Here is a 25,478-nt window from a genome sequence, read left to right on the forward strand (position 1 = left end):
GGTCCTGTGGGGGTCCTGACCACTGAAGAAGGGCTAATAAAGTTTGCAGAGAAACAGAAGGACTACAGTCTGGAAATGTACAACTACAAAGTGCACCTATATAGTAAGCGGAGCTGATAAAATAGACAATGAGTGTACATACAAAGAGGTGTCCTGGGTTAAGTGGCCAAAAATGACTGAAACTGTTACTATCTCATCAATGAACAGGATTAGTATCTGTTTAGTAAAGAAAATATTTCAGTTAAGACACAGATTGAATTTAATCTTAAACAAAACAAGACATCAGTTCCACCAGCTTAAACATAATCAATAATAAACACAGTTGTGAAGTAATATATATTTTGTTCCTAAGTTCTTGTTCTCACTTACATCCCCTTTACAGAAGGAGAAGTATCTATAAATGCTATTTGAGCACAGTGCTGTCATACTGAGGATGCCTTTTCATTGTTAACAATTCTCACATAACACTTCCCTTTAATAAATACAATTTAAATTATAAATATAATTTAGAGTATCTACTGTAAATTATTACATTACATTATTAGATATTTTTTTTAGATATTATTAGATATACTGTATCTACTGCTTGCCAAAGTGCTGTACTAAAAATTAAGGAAAAAAAACTCATATCTGATTAGATTTTATTACAAGTAATTTTAGACCATTTCTGTTGGTCCAATCGTCATGAAGTGTTCACACAATGGTAATTAGTCAGCAAACGAGCCCATATATGATAATGTTTGAACTACTCCGCATCTGATTCAAGAAATGTTTGTATGATGTGGAAACAAGTGGAGATTTGAGTGCAAATGATGAATCGGCTTCAGTGTGTGAAATCAGGCAGTATCCTGTCTGTATCTCATTTACATATCACTTACATCGAGAATGCCCTAATACATGCGGTAGGGAGCCACTACAATGACAGCTTGCCTTGGCTCGTGAGTCAATGACTGTGCTCATAGATGGAATTTGAGGTGGAGCAGTGAGTGCACTGCTCCCTTTATCGTCCAAACTATTTAGTGTTACAATTTCAACTACTGGAAATACTAAAATGTGAAATAAACAAAATGACTCCATTTATTAAGAAGGTAGACTGATGTGATTGTGTAGTGTGATTATTTTCCTGAAATAGCATATTTTAATGATTATATTATATGAATTATTGCACTGTATGAGCTGTGTTTTGTATTGTTTGCATTTTTTTTTTCAGTTTATTGCACTATTATGCTCAAATGTACATGCACACCTAGCAGACCTGAGTTTGATTACACAGATCTGCCAAAAATAAATGTATTGAATAACAAAAATGACTGAAAAATGCATGTGCTCATTAATGATCAGATTTAACTGTACACAGCTTTGTTGTAAGGCCAATGTAAAGGGCAGCTGATACTGTCAAATAAAAAAAAAAAAAGAAAGAAAAAACATGACAGAAGCAATAAACATTTTACTGCATAAATCCAATCACTTGCCATGTGGTTATAATATGTACAGTTGTGTACTGTCTTAACCAGCGGAATCTTTTTCAGACTCCCATGGATGTAAGAGAGCCTGAGCTGCTTATCTTCTTAAATCTATTGGCTGCTGCTATTGCAATATAATTTTTCTGCACAGAGGAGAGAGAGAGAGAGAGAGAGAGAGAGAGAGAGAGAGAGGGAGAAAGAAAGAGAGAAAGAGAGAGAGAGAGAGGGAGAGAGGGAGAAAGAGAGAGAGAAGGAGAAAGAAAGAGAGAAAGAGAGAGAGAGAGAGAGAGAGAGGGAGAGAGAGAGAGAGAGAGAGAGAGGGAGAGAGGGAGAAAGAGAGAGAGAGGGAGAAAGAGAGAGAGAGAAAGAGAGAGAGAGAGAGAGAGAGAGAGAGAGGTAGAAAGAGAGAGAGAGAGAGGGAGATTATGAATTCACAAATAGTAATCAACGTCATCTTTATATCAGACAATTTTATATTTAAAAAATTATGATGTATATACTTGTGCTTAATAGAGAATTACACCAGTTTTTTAATGTCTGAATTACCAAGTCCTTCAGATATAAATATATTCATTCAAAGTGGCTTTAATGTGAAATGATCCACTGTATAGGAACTTGCCCTGTCAGAATTGTTCACAATAGTGATAATGAGAATCAGATGTCTGAATCGTTTGATGCTTCTAAGAGCAACATATCAGAAAGCTATTACACTAAATGGACATGAATGCGCTGCCTGGTGTTTGAGACATAGTTTTATGAGGTTTTGGCCTAAAAAAATGTTTTTGATCATCTTTTCATGGTGGAGAGCCACCTGCAGGCAAAACAGTCCCCAAAGAAAAGTTTTTTTAGGGTTTCTACTATTTTACATCATTAACATTACATATAAAAACTCTAAAGACACGTGTAGGTTCACTGGTGGTTTTGGATAGTAATTAAAATGGCTATACTTGTGTTGTAGACATTTCAATTTCTGGTTCTTATCATAATCACTGTAAAGATTTTTCTCTACAATGAACCATTTCACATCAAGCCACTCTGAATCTTAACAACTAAATTATGTAGAAAATTTGAAAATGTGATGGAATTCTCCATTTCAACTTTTAGATAAAATATCAGAATCTTAAAAAATCTTAATAGCTCCAAGATTATAAAAAACATGTTAAATACGTTTCTGAACTGTTGTGTGTTGAGTGGAACTGTTTTTAAACAAGCGGTACTTTCTATAATAACTCAAATATACATGGCCATATACGTTACGAATTTTCCTTTAGCATTTTACCTTCCACAGCCGCCTGGCCATGTACTTCTTGAGAAGGACCTGTGACTTCAGGATGATATTGCTGCACTTTGCTTTCTCTGATATGTTGTTCAGCCATGGGTGCTTAAGACACTGAGTAGCACTGAGACGACCACTGCACAGACAGAAAAATGAACAGACCAGTTAGTCCTATCTGATCAATCCCACATCCTGAAATTAAAATTTAACAATTTACTATTCAATTCTTACCACAACAAGAGTCTAGCAATACCTTAGCACCCCCCTGGATACCATACCTTAACAACCTGGGATTTCCATAACAGCCTAGCAACATGTTAGCAACCACCAAGCATTTCATAGCAACAAGTCAAACCTCTCAAATAGCAAAGATTGCAAGATTCTTCCATTATTATTACACATTTCTTGTATCATTTCCACAGGTCACAGTTTTCAAGCTACAGCCACAAAACTTGGCCTAGCATCACCTTAGCAACTACCCAGCATTCCACAGCAACACCTTAGTGGCCACCTGGGTTTCCACAGCAACAGCCTTGCAACCACTTGGGATTCCATAGCAAAAGCTTTGTCAGACCACTTTACGTTTTTATACAAATCTTCTCCAACCACTTATTCAGTTATTAATCGAAAAACTTACTGTTCAGTAGCTTTTATGAATCTTTCATGAAGTACTGTAAAACTAAAACGCAAGTTACATAGTTCATCCATCCATCCATCCATTTTCTAAGCCGCTTCTCCCTCAGGGTCGCTGGGGGGTGCTGGATCCTATCCCAGCGGTCATCGGGCGGAAGGTTAGATAGTTACATGGAATTAAAGGAATTAAAGCATAGGCCACATTTACGTCCTTAAGGTCTAAAAGGTTAATAAAGTGTATTGAGAGGTAAACAGGGATTTAAGAGGTGAGGAGCACTTCTTTCATGTTTGCTAACAGTGTGGAAATAGAAATGTTTAACTTTAACAGTAAACACCATAATTATGCATGTTAGTGGTCACATTTAATTAAAATCCAGTCGCATGTATTGAACAAATATTTGCTTTGACTGCTGACTTCACCTCCTTTCTCTGATCAGCAAGTTGGAGACAAAGTCTTTGGCCTCAGCAGAGACATGCTCAAAGGCATCCTCATCAAAGTACCTGTAAAGGAAAATAGCATCAGCCAACATCACTGAGAGGAAATACTGATGTCACTAAAATACAACTATATCTGTACGCTTTTTGATCCAGTAGACCACTGAAGTCATGTTGCCATTATGCCCATATTAGGAACTCAGGGTCTAAGGTTTTCTCTGAAAAAATGAATGGCATTTTTAAAAAAACATGAACATATGAGCAGTGCTTCATGCAAGCTCACACTGATGTGATATTGTAAGACTGGCAACCTCACCAAAATACTCCACACAAACCACCAAGCATTGTCAAATGTGAAAGTTAATTTGCTTTCACAGTTTTAGTTTACACTTTAAGTGGCTGGTATTGGTAATAATAGTGACTTTTGGATCTGGAGTACCTAATATAAGTATGAATGCAACTAAAAAAATACTCAATAGACATGACCTATCCCATTTTTGGAGCAACTGTTGCCAGCTTTTTACAGCGTTAGCAAAAATGGCATTTAAGCCAATGAGAAACTGTAGCTTGTGTAAAAGCTACACTATCCGTAAGCTACTGTTAGCATGGTGACAAATTCATTGTTGTTTTCCAACCTGCTTAATTTCGATCAGCTACAACAACACAGTTCACTTAATAGCTCAGCATTTTAAACTGAAAACTATATGATATGTAGCTGCGAAATGAGATTAACATCTTTTTTTTTTGGCCAAAATGTTGTTCAACGCAGTAACAGCTACTATGAAAGAAAGCATGTGAATGATCCCAGAGGAAAAAACTTCTTCTGTATGTAATTAAGTCTTATAAGTAATGAGTGAGAGACTTTAGCAATTTTCTGGAAAAAACACCCGTTTTCTTCCTTTGATCAGCTATTGTCTCACAGATGGTTAAACTGTTTTGTACCTCAGTCATCCCACAGTGGTCTTATCTGAACAAGAACTACATCAGAAAAGTGTAAGCTCTCATCACTTTCTTTCATAGCTCTCTTCTTCATCTCAGAAATCAGTGCAGAAAGAGACCTCATGCTTTCTCATTTCTCAACTTCTTACAATGAGATGTTCATGTTAAATGCCTCCTTTCCCCTAAAAAGGGTTTAGGAGAGATTATTCAGAAATATGCAATCATTTATTAATGCAGTACTGAGATATGATTTCTCCTGAGACAAAGAAAAACTGTAGGACACATTTAACAGTACCAGTTGACCGTTAACACGTTGTTGAGGGTCTGGCTGTCATCATCACCCAGGAAGGGAGAGAGGCCGCTTAGTCTGAAGGGTAAAAGTGAACAGGGTTACGCTGGGAATGCTAAAGGTAGTATGAAAATACAGACAGAAATCAGTTCATGTCAGTCAGTTGGTCACTGTCTGTCTGCCAAGTGCAGAAACAAAGCATATCAAGCATGCCTCAGTGGCCTTTCATCTTCATCAACAGCCCTCCACCTCTAAACGCTTTACATTATCAAAAGCAGTTTGTCCCATCAGTATTGATTCCTCAGCAGTTATAATTTCTGCTTTCTGTATGTAAAATGATCAATTAATTAAATAATCATATTACACAAAAATGCTTTTTTTCTTGTAACGTGGAGCGAGGAGGCGACACACATGCTGAGATAAGCGAGATTTATTAAGGGCAAATCCAAAATCAGGGTCGAGACAGTCCAGGGTCATAGAGCCAATATGAATAGATCGAGGGGCAGATATGACATAAACCAGAATACAACAGAACAAACAGAACATCCAAAACAGCAGATAACATCAACAAAGACCAGCCAAGACAAGGGGCAAACACAGGGCTTATAAAACAGGGATAAGGGACAGGTGAAAACAATCAAGGGTGGAGTCAACAAATAAGGGGGCTGAACCAAAACAAACGCACATGGAAGACCAAAACAAAAAGCACATGCAGTGGGAGGAGCCAATCTTGACACTTGTTTGCTAGTTTTTTTTACTTACTAATTATGTTTCAACTAAAACTACAAAATGATTCCTCACCTTTAAAATAAGTCACACTGGCATTTCAGTGATGTGAAATGGATCATGGACACCTGACTGGGCAACCCTTGACCGCAATTGTTTTGCAAAGTGCTTCACTATATAGAATATTACCATTAAAAACAATACAAAAATAATCTAAATGAGCTATATATACCTCAAACAAGCAGATACACTTAAATACCAGAAAAATAAAGACAAGTAAAACACATCATGTGACACAATAGACATGGTCACAACTAATTAAGAATAAAAGGATAAAAGAATAAAAATGGTAATTAAATGAAACTATGAATGCGCATTCACCCCTTTACTTTTGTCTTTAGGACCATGCTACATGGACACAAGGGTTCCTACAGGGAAAATCTGTCTTTTTGCAGTCTGAGAGCAAGATCTCCAGTAAAGCGGCACCACCTGGTGGTGGTGTGGGGGGTTAGGTTTGGCAAGGGCCAAAGGGCACAAGCAGTTACATGCTGGGATTTGAACCACCAACTTCCCATTTCCTGGCTCACCTTTCCAACCACTCGACTATTGTCACTGATAATGATCAAATGGCCAAACCATAGCCCTAGATCAGAAACAAGATTATGTGAATGTGCACTTCTTTCACACACTTTCTAAGCCGCTTCTCCCTCAGGGTCCTGGGGGGGTGGGGTGGGGGGCGGGGGATGGTTATGCACTTCTGTATATTGTAATGCAAAATGATTATTTATTTGTCACATTTATCATAAAGGAATAAATAATAAAACATAAAATTTGGTCTGTGCAACAGTTATGGCAATTTTTTAGATTATATTTCTTTATACATTAAACTAAGCATATAAATAGAAACTGCATTTAAATCTGTAGAAAAATATCATATTCAAAATGCTTCACTATAGAGTGTGTGTTCAGTTATTTTCACTTAGAAAATCAACAAAACATGTAATTTGATTGGGGGTGTTCAAACTTTTAAATACAACTTTTTATTATGCATCCTGCCATGGACTGGCAACCTGTCCAGGTTGTATCCTGCCTTTTGCCCGTGACCCTGAGGGAGAAGCGGCTTAGAAAGTGTGTGTGTGTGTGTGTGTGTGTGTGTGTGTGTGTGTGTGTGTGTGTGTGTGTGTGTGTGTGTGTGTGTGTGTGTGTGTGTTTATTATGCATATAAAATAATTTATTCTGTTGTATTTAGTTTGTAGATGGGTAAGATCATCTATTTAAGCTGATATGAGATAATATAAATAGTTAACATCCATAAAACCAGGAACTCAGAAGTACGACCGGACTTCTAAAAACCATCATAAAGTAAGCCCATGGCCAAAGCATATTCGAAAATATCCCTGAATGGCAGATTTTGAATGGCATGATAGAGATTTTGAATAAATATTCCCTTAATCAGTAATCAAATAGATTAGATGTTGTAATCAATAACCAAATAGGAAGTATTACCTAACAGAGAATATTCATTCTTTCACAAAGGGTAGGCCTTAGTCTGTCTGCATAGGAGATTCTAGACACTGGAAAGCCACTGGGTTCACAGAAAGGCCTGTGTGTACCTACTGATCTAGTGAAGAGAGGGGCAAGTTGACCTTAAAAGCTAGAGCAGACTTATAAAAACCTGTTGAAACCAGTTTTTAGGAGTGAGTACATCATGTGCCAAATTGATGGATGAAGAGATGCACCTATTAGAGAATGAGCTGATATCAAAATTTGAGAAGTAAGGTTTATTCATAATATATTGGAGGCCTTGAGTTGGAAGGGATAGCCTTTGGTCTTGACAGGCACACCCCCTGTTGTGCCACTTCACCCAAATCTGCACAGATGTGCTCATTTTTTACCGCAGGAACAGCAAATGAGTGAGAATGGGAAAAAATGACTTGCATCTAATTACATTAGCAATATGATGGTGTTATACCACTAAGCCATGCTTCTGCGTGAATGACAGTAGAACCCACTGACTTATAAATGTGCATAATGGTGACTTACAGCATGTAAGTGACAACTCCTAGAGTCCACATATCTGTGGGAAAGGAGACGAAGTCAAAGTTGACCACCTCTGGAGCCAGAAACTCAGGAGTTCCAAATGAGACTCGTAGCTTTTCTCGTGGTTTGTACCTACAGCAAGGAAGAGCTAATCATTAACTAGATCAAACTTAATCTGATCAATGCAGTTGCAGGCATCAGTTTCAGGGCTACCAACCACTTACAGACATTCCATTCAAAATATTTCAATTTCACCTTGTCGGTAAATGCACAAAAGCTTTGACTGACCATGAAATCATGTGCCCTTTCTAACCTACTGATCAAATCTTATTTTCTAATTGACATCCAAACTTACAAACTAACGTGTAATGCATGTTATAAAAGCCAACCAGGTAGCTTTCTAGACAGAGTATCAGTGGCTGGTGGTCAACTCTGGGGATTAATTAATTTGGTTATCAAAGAAAATGACTATATTTGTGCTGAAGACCCCTTGTTCCTATCACCACTGCTGTAAACAAATCTGAGTCAGTACATTTTAAATGAGCTCATTTATATCAAACCACTCTGAATAGCTTTGTTTACATCTCAACGATTAAATTATAGAGAAATTATGAAAAACATTGGAATTCCCCTTTAAGGTTACTAACCCTAATTAAAACAGCTGGACAGATGCTTAGAAATGTACTAAAATGCAACACTTAAAGCAATATACATCAAGCAAACTAAAAAAGAAAATAGTTTTGTGTTTAATCCATGTAGACATTATGTACACAATCAATCACTTTTTTAAGGGTATGTTGAACTGATTATTACGCTCACTTCATACTTCATACTTCATACTTCGTACTCTACCTTCTGGCAAGCCCAAAGTCAATGATCTTGATCTGATGACCTGACCGATTCACACAAAGGATGTTTTCTGGCTGAAAGCAGAGCAGGCTGTAAGAGACACTGGAAATCTGTTTTCATACTATCCACAGCTATTTCTAGTAAGGCTTACCTTCAGGTCCAGGTGAAGGACGTACATCTGGTGCATGTACTGGACTCCCTCGCAGATCTGCCTCACAAACACCATGGCGTCCACTTCGGTCAACGGGCAGCTTTCATCCACAATCCTCTCAAACAGCTCCCCTCCCTCCACGCTGCCAGTATTAATTATGTCCTTATAACAGCTCGGTTGCATTGCATTACTCACTTACAAAGTGCTGCATTGATTCAGAGTCACACAAATGTGCACAAGATTTCCCCAAAAAATCTTATAGAATTTGTCTTTTAGTTTATTTACTTTCGGCAATAGTTTAATTGTTGTTATTTATGTGGTAAGGATGTACATACTTGAATCAAGTACATCCCCATTTCCAAAAAAGTTGGGACACTGTGCAAAATGTAAATAAGAACAAAATGCAATGATGTGCAAATCATTTAAAGCCTGTATTTTAATGAAAATAGTACAAAGACTGCAAATCACATGAAACTTTAATTTATTGTTTTTTTTAAAATATAATATGCCCATTTTGAATTTGACGCCAACAACACGTTCCAAAATAGTTTGGATGGGGGCAACAACAGGCTGATATAGTTGTGTAATGCTAAAAAAACACCTAGTGGTTAATTGGCAACAGGTCAGTAACATGTTTGGTTATAAAATGAGCGTCTCAGAGAGGTTGAGTCTTTCAAAAGTAAAGATGGAGAGGAATTTGCCACTTTGTGAAAGACTGCACAAGGAAATAGTGCAACAATTCAAGAATAACGTTTCTCAAAATAAAAAAGCTAAGAACTTTTGCTTTTCATCATCTACTGTGCATAACAACATTAAAAGATTCAGAGAATCTGGAGAAATATCTGTATGTAAGGGACAAGGCCAAAACCCAGAATTTGCTGGCAATGATCTTATGGCCCTCAGGCAGTAATGCATTAAAAACAGATAAGAGTCTGCAGTTGAAATCATTGTATGGGCTCAGACACACTTCTGAAAACCACTGTCTGTGAAAACAGTTTGTTGCTGCATCTACAAATGCAAGTTCAAACTCCAAAACTCTAAGAAGAAACCATATCTAAACAGGTTCCAGGAATGCTGCCACCTTCTCTGGGCCTGAGCTCATTCAAAATGGACTGAGGGGAAGTGGAAAAGTGTCCTGTGGTCTGACGAATCAACATTTGAAATTCTTTTTGGAAATCATGGACACAGTGTCCTCCAAGCTAAAGACCACTCAGCTTGTTATCAGTGTACAGTTCAAGAGCCAGTATTCATGATGGTATGTGCATTAGTGCACATGACTGGCACATCTGTGAAGACACCATTAATGCTGAACAATACATACATGTTTTGGCAACATATGCTGCCATTCAGACAATGCCTTTTTCGAGTGCTGTCTTGCTTATTTCAGCAAGATAGTGTCAAACCACATTCTGCAAATATTACAACAGCATAGCTCTGTATTAAAAGAGTGCTAAATTGACCTGCCTGCCATCCAGACCTGTCACCACTGAAACTACTATGAATGCCACACTATGAAATGAAAATATGACAAAGAAGACTCTGAACTGTTGAGCAGCTGAAATCCAATATCAATTAAGAACAGGGAAACATTTCATTTTCAAAACTACAGCAGTTGATCTCCTCAGTTCCCAAACACTAAAAAAAAGAGGTGATGAAACACCGTGGTATTTGATTTGTTGTCTTTGTAGTATTTTTCTTTAAAAATAAGGTTTACATGATTTGCACATCAATTATTTACATTCTACAGCATGTCCCAATTTTTTCGGAAATTGGGTCGTAACTGAATGCATGACTTTTCAATGCTGATATTGTCCAATATTATGGTATTGTTTGTTCTGATCAGAAATCAATTTAGATTATGGTAAATACTCTTAAATAGGAGAAACAGGAGTTAGCTATCAACCTTCTGCAAAAGTCTCTTTCACTTTAAAATGCACCATTTTTTTTTATCTTTGCTCTTCTTTAGGCTGTGTTGAATCCTTCTGTTTTAGTATTATTTACTTAAATTTCACAAATAGTTGCAAAAGCATCATTACAACACAGATTCAACAAAGCAACACTCACTACTCCAGTATCAGCACTACTTGGTTTTTGGCCTCAAAGGCATCATAGAGCTGCAGTATGTTGGAGTGGCTCAACTGGTTCATCGTCTGGATCTCATTCAATGCCATTTCCTGCCAAACATGGAAAGTTACACAATTTACTTCTATTCATCTCCACACAATTACAAGTTAATTGGCCCTGAAAGGATAACAGAGGCTCAAAGGAAGCGGCACTCACCCTCTCTTTGACATTTCTTGCACTGATGATCTTTGCTGCCAGTCTTAGGCCGGTTTTAGTGTCTGTGCATTTGTGCACTTTGCCAAATCGTCCACTGAATAAACAGACAATTCACTCAATGTATGACATGCCCTTTACATTCAATAAAAAACATTTACCCACTTTTGTCATAGCTATCATTGTTCCTGTAAGTGAGCAAACTAAGCAATCATGCAGAGATGGTAAGTCTGTAGCTGAAAAGGCTTTACTAAATCAGTAGACTGCATACTGAAAAAGTTTATACAGTGAATTTAATTCAAAAGTGTACATAGATTCCATCCATCCATCCATCCATTTTTAAGCCGCTTCTCCGTCAGGGTCGCGAGGGGGTGCTGGAGCCTATCCCAGCAGTCTTCGGACGGAAGGCAGGAAACACCCTGGACAGGTCGCCAGTCCATCGCAGGGCAGACAGAGAGTCACTCACACCTAGGGGCAATTTAGCACATCCAATTGGCCTGACTGCATGTCTTTGGACTGTGGGAGGAAACTGGAGAACCCGGAGGAAACCCACGCAGACAACATGCAGACTCCACACAGAGAGGACCCCGGTCGCCCGGCCGGGGAATCGAACCCAGCCCCTCCTTGCTGTGAGGCGACAGCGCTACCCACCACGCCACTGTGCTGCCCTACATAGATTCCACATGAATAAAAATATCACTGCCTGAACATAAACCTTTTTTCCAAAATGATAAGATTAAAGGAGAAGGAAAATGTTATGTAAATCATTAACCATTCTATTTAGATGTATTTACATTTTAAACAGTATCCCAACTTTTTTGGAATTGTGGTTGTACATCATTAGAATTATTGTCAAAAGTAAATAAACTGACAAACCTGCGTCGATGTAAAATATTTTATTCATGAGGAAATTCTGCACACTTTGAAACCAAGCGCCGTTTCAGTACTGTTTTAAACACACCCTCACCAACTTTAACTGTCATGTAAAACAAGAGAGGAGGACAGCGAGGAGTTGATTTTGCAATAGACCCCTGAAGTCATCATTCCAAAATGAGCATCATGCCATTTTGCTATAGATAAAAATGAATGGTGTTTTTTTTTTTTTTTTTTAATTGATGCTTTTGTGCCCTGTGGTAAACTAAACCGGTCCAAACCTGATATGTTTTGTCATATGGACATTTTACCTTTAAAAGCTTGTAGCCTGTATGTAGCAGTATTTGTATTTGGACTGCTAAAGAATTTTACAATTAGAGGATTCTGTAATAATCTGTACAACATATGTATATGTACAACAAAAGGTTTAGAACAACTTTGTTTACCACAGGACGCGATAGCTGTGGTTTTCAAAACCACCGTTTCTCCTCATAGAGAAATATGCTTTTCAGTGGCCTCTAAGAACAAGCGGGCCCTCTGCTAGGTTTTCCTCAGTAAGCTTATTAGCTTGCCTTGCAGACTTTCTAACGCAATACCATTTTTTCTAAAATCTAAACATAGCATACCTACTATTTTGTGAATATTGCTTTGTATGGCTATAAGCTTTACCTGAGAAATGTGGTATATCACTGTATTTTTTGTTGTTGCTAGTTGTGTAGCATTTGTGTAGCATTTAGCATGCTAACCAACAAGCTAGCAGAGTAAAGTGATAAAACTGTGTCAGAAGTCACGTATAACAGATAACCTAAAACTCAGTCCAAACATAGCACCTGAATGTTATGGTTTTGAAATATCCAGCTTTTTGTTATTTATTTAATTTTTCACGTTTAAAAATATAAATGCATCAGGTCACAATGATTTTTGGGCACATTGGGTGTACCCTTGGCGTCCAGGAGTCCATCCCGGATGACCGAACTTCTCACCCTATCTCTAAGGGAGAGTCCAGACACCCTGCGGAGGAAACTCATTTTGGCCGCTTGTATTCACGATCTCATTCCTTCGGTCATTACCCAAAGCTCATGACCATAGGTGAGGGTGGGAACATAGATCGACTGATAAATCGAGAGCCTTGCCTTATGGCTCAGCTCTTTCTTTGCCGCAACAGACCAGTAAAGAGCCTGCATCACTGCTGACCCAGCACCAATCCGCCTGTCAATCTCCCGCTCCCTTTTACCATCACTCATGAACAAGACCCTGAGATACTTAAACTCCTCCACTTGAGGCAAGAGCTTATCCCCGAGCCATAGAGAGCTCTCCACCCTTTTCCGCCTGAGAACCATGGCCTCGGATTTGGAGGTACTGATTCTCATCCCGGCCGCTTCACACTCGGCCTGATGTCTCCAATACGACCACATCATCTGCAAACAGCAGCGATGTGACCTTGAGATCACCAAACTGGACACCCTCCATCCCCTGACTGCACCTAGAAAATCTATCCATAAAAATTATTAATAGAATCGGTGACAAAGGGCAGCCCTGATGGAGTCCAACTCTCACTCGGAATGAGTCTGACTTACTGCCGGCCATGTGAACCAAACTCCTGCTTTGTTTGTACAGGGCCTGAATGGCTTGCAGCAAAGAGCCATGTACCCTGTACTCCCGAAGCACCTCCCACAGAATACCCCAGGGAACACAGTTGAATGCCTTCTCCAAATTCACAAAGCACATGTGGACTGGTTGGGCAAACTCCATGAACCCTCCAGAATGCTGGAGAGGGTGAAGAGTTGGTCCAGTGTTCCACGACCAGGGCAGAACCCGCACTGCTCCTCCTGAATCCGAGGTTCGACTATAAGCCGGACTCTCTTCTCCAGTACCCCTGTATAGACCTTACCAGGGAGGCTGAGGAGTGTGATTCCCCTGTAGTTGGAACACACCCTCCGGTCTCCTTTTTTAAAAAGAGGCACCACCACCCCAGTCTGCCAATCCAGTGGCACTGCCCCCGATGTCCACACAATGTTGAAAAGGCGTGTCAGCTAAGACAGCCCCAAAACATCCAGAACTTTGAGGAACTCCGGATGGATCTCATCCACCCCTGGAGCCTTGCCACCAAGGAGCTTCTTAACTACCTTAGTGACTTCAGCCTCCGTAATGGACAATCCTATTCCCGTGTCCCCAGACTCTGCCTCCTCACTGGAGAACATGTCGGTGGGATTGAGAAGGTCCTCAAAGTATTCCTTCCACTGCCCAATGACATTTTCAGTCGAAGTCAACAGCACACCATCTCCACTATATACAGTGCTAGTGGCCCACTGCTTTCCCCTTCTGAGTCGCCTGACGGTTTGCCAGAATCTTTTTGGAGCCGACTTAAAGTCACTTTCCAAGGCCTCACCAAACTCCTCCCACACCCGGGTTTTTGCCTTGGCGACGACTGAAGCCGCAGATCTCTTGGCCTGTTGATACCTGCCAGCTGCCTCTGGTGTCCCACAGGCCAACCATGCCCGGTAGGACTCCTTCTTCAGCTTGACGGCGTCTCTCACCTGGGGTGTCCACCACCAGGTTTGAGGATTACCGCCCCGACAGGCACCAACTACCAGGCCTAATATAAACTGATTTTGTTGAAAATGTTGTTGCTGACACTGTGCTATATTGAGTACAGCTATATACGTTAGACGAGTGCTTGTTAAATACAGTGCGGAAACGTGGTGGCAAGTTTTTACAGTGCACATGCAGTGCTGCAAGTTTGTATGCTGTTTTTTCTGATAATGAAATAAATGTAACTATAGTTACCCTCCCAGCACTTCTTTGGTGTGGATGCTGAAGAAGTCGCACGGTGGACTGGGCCTCAGAGACACACATCTATGTGGGAATGGGGCAGGCTGAGGAGGAACATCATCTGTGCAGAGCAGGACAAGTCAAGCTGCATCTTAAATTTAGGTGACACCAAATAAAATACTAATTATTTTATGCTTCAACAAACTCTAATTTAATTGGCAGAAAGGGAAATTGTATTAATTTTTCAAAATTCCTGTGTAATTAAATCATTAAGACATAAACAAAGTCATTTAGAGTGGTTTGATATGAAATGGTTCACTTTAGAGAAACTTACCAAATTTACAACTGAGTTACAATGTCTACAACACAAATACAGCCATTGTCTTTACTAAAATAACCAGTGAATCTACACCTGTCTTCTAAGTTTAATATGTAATGTTGATAATGAAACAATAGTGGTAAATCTGAAAAAAAAAATTCAGTTCTTTGGTAACTATTTGGTCTTACAACACCCTGCTTGCACCTCTCTGCCATGCATGTTTTTAAAAGACAATCAAAACAAAAACAATCATAAAACAAAATCTGAGGAATGAGGCACCATATTCATAACCATTTCTTGGAATAACTTTCTGAGAGGGAGCATTTATAGGCATTAAATGCTTTGGACATTACACTAAGTTCCTCTCTGAAAAGTCTTGGATCGCTTGAAGTATTGGTAAGTTGATATTACAGAGACTTGAAATGTAATGGGAAAAAAATTTGCTTTAGTAACTATAACGAATAATTCAGTAACTATGAAACTAACATAATATCATGTGATAAGAATAACTGGGCCCATATACAGATCCTTTCATGACTTATGAGAGGTGTTCTGTATGAGCTACCATTGTAATTGGTAGCCTTTCATTCCTTATCAGCGTGCTGAACTTGTCTGTAGTGTTTGTCTTCAATAGTGAGGTTTTGTAAAAGAACAAAATGAGACGGCATGTGGGGCATGCTGACACCTAATCTATAACTCTCCCTCTGTCTCCTTGTTGTGCCAGTGTACGAACAGCTGCAGGTGATGTGTAGAGGGCAGCGATGTGGTCAGGGGGAAAAAGGATTACCCTGTTCTGCATGCCGCACATCTCTAAGGTCAATTTCAAAAGGCAACCTTGAATATCACATCTTTAATGCATACACGCACATTTACCCAGCACGTATGTGGTTATCAACCAATCATCTTGTGTGACATTACTACCGGAAATGTAGTACATGAGACTGCAGATTGTAGTTACAACTATTGTATTTAGACTGACTACATTCCATGTATAAGCTCATTCATTTAAGCAGCCCATCCAATTTTGGCCCATCCAACCATTTCGAAAATATCTAAAAGGACACAACCCTGTCACCAAAAAGTCAGGACACTGTGCAAATTGTAAATAAAAACATAATGCAGTGATGTGTAAATTATTTAAACTCCATATTTAATTGGCAGTAGTACAACATAGTACAACATATCAAATGTTGAAACTGAGAAATCTTTTGTTTTTTGAAAAATATGTGCCCATTTTGAACTTGATGCCAGCAACATATTCGAAAAAAATTGAGATGGTTAGATGGGGCGACAAAAGACTAGTAAAGTTGTATAGTGCTTAAAATAAACACTTGTTGATTACTCAGCAACAGGTCAGTCACATGACTGGGCATAAAAAAATGTTAAACTCTACCATGCAAATAAGAAAGCATATATAAAAAGAATCTAGAAACGCTGCTGTCTTCTCTGGGCCCAAGCTGATTTAAGATGGAAAGAGAAGTAGAAAAGTGTCCAAGGAATCAAAATTTTTAATTCTTTTTGGAAATCATGGACACTGTGTCCTCCTGGCTAAAGACCACCTGGCTTGTTATCAGTGCACAGTTCTAAAGCCAGCATCAGTGATGGTATGGGGTGCATTAATGCACATGACATGGGTGACTTGCACATCTGTGAATGCACAATTCTATATCAATGAAAACAGGAAAACATTTCACTTTCAAAACTACAGCAGTCAGTCTCCTCAGTTCCGCAACACTTACAAAGTGTTGTTAAAAGAACAGGTGATGCAACACAGTGGTAAACATGCCCCCATCCCAACTTTTTTGGAACATGTTGCTGCCATTAAATCCAAAATGGGCAAACAACATTTCTCAGTTTCAATATCTCATATGTTGTCTTTGTATGATTTTCAATAAAACATAGAGTTTGCACTCATTGCATTCTTTTTTTATTTATATTCCTAACAGTGTCCTAAGTCTTTTTAAAATAAGGGTATACGTGCAAACTATAATAAAATAGATTAATAGTAAAAATAAGTGTGTAAACAAAATATTCTCTGCAGAAAACTTGTGGGATTTTTCAGTATTTTGCCATCAACATTGTATATTAAAAATCAGATGTGTTCACTGGTGGTTTTGGACAGTAAATAAATTTATATTTAAACAAAATATATTTGTTTTTTAGACCACTGTAAAGAAATGAGTCGGTAAGTTTCTCTACAATGAACCCTTTAACATCAAGCCACTCTGCATGACAGTATATCAGTGACCTCTTTACAATGCAATATTTATACTTACAGCAGCTTTTGAACACTGAACATTTACCTATCATTTTGAGGCAGGTTTTGGGAGGTGTTTTGGTCTGGCCTGTGATTTGCTCTGCTACTGCTGGACTTATCTTGATCTGTATTCCTCCAGCTACAGTGCTAGCGGGCCTGACTGCTGCTCCAGGCTTCACCAGTGGTGGTGCTGTTGTGTGAGTAGAGTCGGATTTCCCTCCAGTGCCCTGAAATCTGTACAGCAACAAAAGGCACCACTTTAGTAAGTTAGTATATTTTAGATAGCAGTAAATTTTACTGAATAAGGAAATTCTTAATTTAAACATGATCGTATTCTGGTTTTCAACTATTTCTTTGGTCTATTCAACCTGCCTACACAAAGTAAAAGGCAGCAGGCATTTTCAAACAGTGTAAAAGCAATAAAATTGGAAATACATGCTTTAAACTGCCAAATATAAAGTATTATTTCATCATAAAATGTTTCTTACAACACCTTAAAACTGGCAGGGTCTTACATTGTGTGGCCATTTCTTGATAGCTGGACTAAAATAACTGGTCAGGTCAAAAATAACATGGAATAAAATATGGTTAAATTAACTTACATTACCTTACGTTTTTTTCTTTCTCTCATAAGGTGACTGCTTTGAAGATACCAAATTAGTTAAGACAGCAACAGTGTTTTACTGTGAATTGCTCACGTTACCTTTGTAGTGACTCAGGACAACTATAAACATGTTTTAGTGAGGAGCCTGCTGTCATTGCCGTTGGAACCATCAAGCCAGCTGTGTTTGGAGGAGATAATGTTGAGCTTTTGGCTGCAGGCAGTTTTGTTATTTGAGAATTTGTGGAAGACTTGTCTAGGTTTTGTGATGTGGTCTCTGAAGCTCCCATGGTGGTTGTCACTTTTAGAGGTTTATGGCTTGGTGCTACAGTTACTGCTGGTTGATTGGTGGACATGGAGGTGACTGAGGTTGGTGCTGTTATTGTCAGAGCAGAAGTCAGTCCTGATGTCTTAGGCAGATGATAAGAAGCTGGTGTTTGTTCTCCTGCTACTGTAGTTTTTGTGACTGTGTTGTTTGACCGCTTGGAGTTTATCATTGGCAATACTGGAGGTAATGTATTAGACGAACACTTCCCCATGCTTTGGGATGTTGCCACAGGAACACCTAAAGTTATTTTCTGAAGATCATGGAGTGATGGAGGTGGTGCTGTGATCTCGGTTATGGTGAACTTTGGTGGATTACTGGACACAGAAGTGACCACACTTGGAGCTGCTGTTGTTGTAGTAATGTGAGCTGCCAGCACAGCTGTTATTGGCATCTTCTGATTCGACACCAGTGCTGTAGAGCCTGCTAATGCTGTGGTGTTTATTGAAGATCCAAGTGTCTTAACAGGGGCAGCCACCTGTGTGGTTTTTGCTGTGGGCTGATTTTGTGATGTTGAACTTTTTGTTGTTGGTACTTTTGGTACAATTTTTGGTGGAAATGTGACCTTCGTTGAAGTCCCTGCACTTGTAGGAAGAGCCACTCCTGTTGTCTTGGAACTTTTTTGGCTTGAAGATGGTACAGCTCCATCCATCTTGGCCACACTTGGAGGCTCATGACTAGACTGTGATGCTTCCAAACGTGGTGCCATTCCTGATAATTCTCTGTTAACTTCTTTATATGGCTGAGGCTCATGCTGACTTTTCACTTCTACCAGGTTAACTCTGATTGGCTGCCCTTCTCCTCTCAGAGCCTCCCCTTCGCTGTCTTCAACCAGGGTGCCTGCCAAGAGGTACAAATAATATCTGCAGCTGGGCCGTAAAGATCTATCAGTGAATTTTGATGGTGGTGCTGCTATTGCATTGATTTTGGAATATCAGTATCAGTCACTATCAGTTCTAAAAAAAGTTTGGTCAGGTCAAAGTAAGATTCTCACGCTATTTTCAAACATATACAGTACTGTGGAAATATCAGAGACCATATTTATTAAGTTTTCAGACAAGTAAAAGAAAACTAAATATTACACAGGAGCCTCAACAACAAAATATGATTGTATACATATGAATCACATTCTCAGTATGTTATTTGTCCACTCTTTCCCTTTAATATAGCTTCCATTTTTTTTGAGTGACTTGTTTCAGCTTTTCAAAGAAATTAGCGAGTCTATTTTCCACACCTTTCCACACCAGGCTCATGTTGAGTTTTCTTCTCACAGTGGAAAGATGGACAGCAAACCCTATGGATTTTTTTCAGATCTGAATCAGCTTGATTTTTTTCCTCGCTCTCAAAGATGGAAGCTTTAAGTGCTGTTTAACTGAAGGGGACAGTTTTGAAACCAGGTCTTGCACAGTGGTTAGGAGTCCCATTTCATTTTCTCAATATTTAAAAATTATTTTTGGACTCCAGTTTCAGAAATTTCTTTTTTAATATTTATTTTCTTTCAACTTTGTCCTTACTTATGCAAATGGACTATATCTAGTCTTCTTAGAAATATCTCCTAAAAATGAATAAAATATTTAATGACCATTTTGACTGGAAATTAAACTAAACAAAGAGGCTCTATGACATTTCCATACTACTGTATACAAAAAAGCTTGTTGTATTTCACTACCGTGTAAATAGTTACTTGTAGTGTATTCAATGCATTTTTAAGGACAATTTTAAATCAAACCAAAATAATCTAATTGCATTGACTTTTTTTTGAAGAATCACAATCAAATTGAACCAGAGATCAGAGATTTATCCCCCTAGACTGTTAATCATGAAGATTCCTAAATGATTCTTGGTTTAGATCTACAGTTCAGTCACACCATTACACTATGTGTTAGCTATCAATGATTTAATCTGCCATTTATACCCATGAGATGACTTATGGGTCTGAGTTATATGGGGTGGGTTGAGTGGTCAAAAAATAGTTCTGAGGTTAAACATGCCTATCAGTCAAATTTATGTCCATCATCTCTGAACACCTCAGGAATCTTCTGGCCCAACTCCACCTTTCCATCTAATGCTGCCAGACAGACATAGTGCTAATGAACAAAGTAGGTACCTGTTTGACCTTTTTCACAGGGCACATTAAAAGCATGCTGGATTATTTTCTCTCTGGGCACATCCAACCGCACATACACTTCATCCTGAGGTTGAGCAGACACAATAGATCAAACAGTGAGAAATGTGTGCATCTATTACAACTCTAAATAAACCTTATTCACAAAGAGATATTACTTGAATTCTGATTATAATGACAAGCAAAATTTAAATAAACAATGACAGTAAATAAACAATGTAAAAAACAACAGACAGAAGAAAATGCGCACTGCAAACAGAAGTAACAAATACATGTATGTGACCAAAAGTATGTGGACATTCCTCCTAATTATTGAGTTCAAGTGTTTCAATTATGCCAGGGGTGCACAACTCTGGTCCTGCAGGGCCAGTATCCTGCACAGTTTGGTAGGTTGCCTAATCAAACACACCCACTAAACTTGGCGAGTAGCATCAGTCACAGCAGTGTTCCAAATTGCCTCTGAAAGTAACATCAGCTCAAGAAATGTACATCAGCAACTTTATAAAATGGGTTTCATGTTGGAGCAGCTGTAACAGTGTTTTCTGCAGTGATGAATGACACTTCACTATCTGGCAGCCTAATGGACCAATCTGGGTTCAGCAGATGTCAGAAGAATGTTTACTACCAGAATGCATATTGCCAACAGTAAAGTTTGGTGGAGATGGGATAATGGTCTGGGGTAATATTAATGCTACAGCATACAAAGACATTTTCCAACTTTGTGACAACAGTTTGGGGAAGCCCCATTTCTGTTCCAGTATGACTATGTCCCAGCGAGCTCCATTAGGTGATGATTTGATAAATTCAGTGTGTTGCAACTTTTTTCACAGAACTGTCAGAAAATTCCTACAGAAGCCCTTCCAGAAGAGTGTAGGCTGTTAAAGCTGCAGTGGTGAGCCAACTCCCGAGGTCTTGGCTTTCATTCAACAAGCTCATATAAGTGTCATTGTTAGGATTTAAAAGTTCTCTGAAAGCAAAAATAACTGATTGAATGTCTACTCACCACTGAAGTCCTTACAGGCAAAGACTTCCTTCTTTGCAGAGCGACTGCCGGCACAGACATCCTATCACAAAATTTATCTTCTAGACCTTTCATGTTTTGGGGATAAAGCAAGTAGATGGCTTAATGTGACATCATACAAGATATATTTGCAGTCCTTTTAGCCCCAGTGTGTATGCACTTCACTAATTAAACAAAGCATGTGTTCAAAGGAGAACATTAGCATGTTCTGCATGCAACAGTAAGTGTAGTCTCAGCATATCATCATTTTTTTTTAATACACACTTTTTGACGCTTATTATATTAAGTATAAACTGCAGGCTTATTATCGAGTTATTAATCTTAAAACCTATTATTAAGCAACTGCATTAAATGATCCAGTAACTGTTATTAAACTAATTGGCAACCACACCAATAATACAAAATAATAATTTCTCATTTCTCACAATGATGCATAACTTTTTGTCTTTGGGGGCCAAAGTGCAATGTTTGTGGTGGGCCAAGAGCAAATAAGTCAAAACAATGCGCAAAAAAAGAACCTAAAATCGTATGTAAAAAATTGTGTGTCCCTGGTCAAATCACATTTTGCTCATTTTTAAGTGACAGTAAGTTAACACACAGAGAACTGACTCTGACTTATTTTCACTTAGAAAGTCAATAAAATGTCATTTGAGTGGATGATCAAACATTTGCATACAACTGCAAGTAGGTTTCAAACTGAATTTTAAATATTTAGTTTTTAATATTACACTAAATTTTGTAAGTAGAACTATTAAAAATACAATTTAATGGAATGTATGTTTAAAATGTATGTTCACTCATTGGGTGGGCATAGGGTGGCCCACACTTTGGGCAGCCCTGCATTAGCAGACGTTTGTTTTAACAGTAAGATTATTGCGCTCAGTAGGCACAGTCATTGCTAACTGCGAGAAGTTACTAATTACTTGCTTATTATTAAGTATCTATTATGAACAATTTACATGCATTGCCACAAACCAGCTTTACAAAAAATCCAAGTCCAAGCCCTAGTGAGCAAGCTAAAGGCAACAGTGGCAAGAAAAAACTTCCAAAGAATAATAAGAAGAAATCTGAAGAGGAACCAAGACTCAAAAGTGGAATCCGTCCTCTGGTTGACACCAGATAGCAAACATAACACATCAAAAGGAATATAAACAGAGGACAAGATTTTACAATTACTTTATAATATTGCAGACAGAAAAAAGAAATCAGCCTGACATCAGTCAGAAGTGGTTAGATTAACCCCTTATGTGGCCAGGGTCCACCAGAGGGCCCTAAGTCTTATTACACACTATAACCTAAGAATAGACCATTTGCATTGAAGTTCCTGTACTTACTGAATCGGCAGTGTAAGTATGGAATAAGCCTGAGATTTTAAGAGGTTAACCAGTAATAACCAATGGCTATTGTTAAATATTACACTAGGATTCATAAGTTGGAATCACTTGACATGTTAATCATCAGTGTTATTTCATTTAATAATAACTTGTACAGTCAAGACTGAAATACAAAAAGCTAGACACCAGACGTACTTTTTCTGATGTTTTATTCAATATTTTAAGGGTCTTTTGGTAGATGTAAAGCATAACGCACTACAATTATGTATTTGAGTAACTCCTAAATAATTTTGAGTATAACATTCAGCCATTGTGGAATCATATAAACCTCTGTTCATTATTCTGAATCTATCATTTCTACAGATTTATATAAATTACTTGAAACCTTATATATACTAGAACCATTTTCTACATATATCTACAAGAGGTTTGGTTCAATGTTATTTTAAAAAACAGTGTTTCCAAATGTCCAAACCCTACTGCATGTAGTTACAAAAGTGAGGAATGTACAGACCATTGCAGTTTAAGGGGTTAAAAAGTGCACTGTTGTGTATGTCTAGCTGTGTGCAGGAAAGAGAGCATTATCTTTTCAATCAACATACCGCGTGCTAGCTCCTCCAGTGCTGTTCTCACCTCCGTCACTTTCTTCTCCAGAGAGTCGAGGAGTTTTGCCTGAGCTGAAAGCTGGCTGGCTGTGGCCTCTTGCTGCTTACTGTGGTGGCTGCAGATCCTACACATGGGACAGTCTGCTCCGGTGCTGCAGGACAATAACCGGTCCACTTTACGGTGCAGGTCATCCATTCTGGTCTCCAGGGTCACCAGGTCATGGGCAGGAGGAGCAGGCCACTTTACAGAGCGCATGCTAAGGAAGCACTGAGCAGAGCTAACTACAGGAACAGGGAGCAAGCTAGAAAAGCAATGAAGAAGTAAACAGGTGCTACTGACAAGAAAGGATCGTTTTAGCTTTTGTAGCCTGTAACCTTTGAACCTTAAAAGCATAGATTTCCCAGCCTAATTATACAGGGACATGTCACTGAGAAGTTACAGGCCATATTCTTTTGGCCTTTAAACGTAAACATACTTGTTCTCCCATTACAACTGTAGAAGAAGTCATGAAGCAATTCTTTTTTACCTGCCAAGGTTATTCATTGTTACAAAAAGACCATAGCTGAGTTTGGAACATTAGAGAAGACGATAGTACAAGAGCGCCTACATCTTAAAACAAACCAAGCTAATCAAGATTTACAGCAATAAATAACAGAAGAACATAATCCCTCATCACTTACCTGCAGATACAGCAGCTAGCCCAGCGTAAGGTCGTTATGGTGCAACTCCAAGAGTGAAGAGTCCACTGGACTGTTACTGGTGGCCTCCCTGCTAAAGCTGCCAAAGGAACAGCCTGTGAGATTCCTCCTTTATCTGAGCATTGTGGCCACCACACCAGAAATAGGCAGGGCCAGCAGGGGGGAAGAGGGGAGGTGAGTTTCGAATAGTAACCGATAACAAAGGTATGTACGACTGGCCTGGCAGAGTCAAGTAGGGGGCATGCAATTGTTGTGAAAGCAGTTACAGTGCCATATACATTACAGCTCAAAAGCAGAATCAGTGTTTTCTATAATACGTACCAAACACGGGCCTTTGGGACAATGCCATTGAAGAACTTCTTTTAGTTTATTTAAGAGCCTTTCGGTATAAGTTTTTCCTAAACATTTATCTGAACAACTCATTCCAAATATGCCAAGACAAGTGAGAAATCATAGTGTGCAGCTGATACATATTTAAACCAAATAGTTAGAGCTCTTACTGCAGCTAACTGTTACAAAAACAATGTTTACTGTTGCTAACTTTTGTTGTTGGCTCATATTTGTATGATTTTATGCAACTCTACACCTACACATTTATGCAATTAACCAACTATGTTCTATGCAGCTTTAGTTTCTCACCAAAACTCGAGTTTTTCTAGACTCAAAAACCATAGCCTGATCTGATGAATATGGATTTCTGCTGAGGCATATAAATGGTAGGGTCAGAATTTGGTGGCAACAGTATGAATCCATGGACCCACCTCGCCTTATGTCAACAGTCCAGGCTAATGGAGGTGGTGTAATGGTGTGGGGTGTTTCTTGGCACATTTTGGGTGAGTTAATACCAATCAGTCATAGCTTGAATGTCACAGCCTATTTGGGTATTTCTGCTGACCATGTATTTACATATATATATATATTCCCGGGCCACACCACCACCCCAACTTTTCCAGGGGACATATAATTATCATTTTCTTTTACTTTTTCACTTCGTTATTAATGTCACAACTCATTGTTTATTAATGAACATATAGATATAAGGTGATGTGGCACCACAACCACCCAACACCCCTCCAACCCCCCCCCCCCCCCCCCCCCTGCTTTGAGTAAAACAAAAAACAAAAATAACAGAGACAAAACAGAAGAAGTAAAGAGAAAGAATGAAATAATAATAGTAATAATAATAAGAATGATAATAGCACTTAACAATGGACAAACTGGACATACAGGACAGACAAATGCAAACACTTAACAAGACAATAAACAAAGCAGTAATGCCCCTTTCCCTTTTTTAATATTTTTTAAATGTAATCATAACGTGAGTTGGTTATTGAATCCTATGTAGTAGTTTTAACCCTTTCCTGATGAGTTTGGAGAGAGAAGTCAGCTCTCAATGTATTGTAAAAATTGTGACCAGGTTTGCTTGAATGATTTTGTGTTATTTTTGTTATTTGTGTTATTTTTGTTAT

The 25,478-nt window shown here is 38.6% G+C and overlaps 1 protein-coding gene across 1 annotated transcript; it reads right to left on the bottom strand.

Moving 5' to 3' along the window:
- Positions 1–241: 241 nt before the first annotated feature.
- On the bottom strand, positions 242–24,082 carry mylk2 (myosin light chain kinase 2). Its single transcript, XM_017707072.1, has 16 exons — positions 23,992–24,082; positions 23,308–23,612; positions 21,354–21,439; positions 20,333–20,417; positions 18,003–19,065; positions 17,346–17,533; positions 14,739–14,844; positions 11,082–11,175; positions 10,866–10,975; positions 8,802–8,943; positions 8,654–8,724; positions 7,805–7,933; positions 5,042–5,113; positions 3,793–3,873; positions 2,743–2,875; positions 242–1,606 (listed from the first exon to the last, which is right to left on the bottom strand). The coding sequence occupies exons 2-16, from the start codon at positions 23,564–23,566 to the stop codon at positions 1,526–1,528; spliced, it is 2,700 nt and encodes an 899-aa protein (XP_017562561.1). The 5' UTR covers positions 23,567–23,612; positions 23,992–24,082; the 3' UTR covers positions 242–1,525.
- Positions 24,083–25,478: the final 1,396 nt, after the last annotated feature.

The sequence above is a fragment of the Pygocentrus nattereri genome, chromosome 9 (assembly GCF_015220715.1).
Source record: "Pygocentrus nattereri isolate fPygNat1 chromosome 9, fPygNat1.pri, whole genome shotgun sequence".
NCBI classification, from domain to species: Eukaryota; Metazoa; Chordata; class Actinopteri; order Characiformes; family Serrasalmidae; genus Pygocentrus; species Pygocentrus nattereri.

Coding starts and splice junctions, on each gene's coding strand:
- mylk2 (XM_017707072.1), bottom strand. CDS start 23,566: ATGCGCTCTGTAAAGTGGCCTGCTCCTCCTGCCCATGACCTGGTGACC. Junction 8,725..8,801: donor TCCTTCACCTGGACCTGAAG/GTAAGCCTTACT, acceptor CTCTGCTTTCAG/CCAGAAAACATCCTTTGTGT. Junction 2,876..3,792: donor TTGCTGATCAGAGAAAGGAG/GTGAAGTCAGCA, acceptor CTGTCTGTGCAG/TGGTCGTCTCAGTGCTACTC.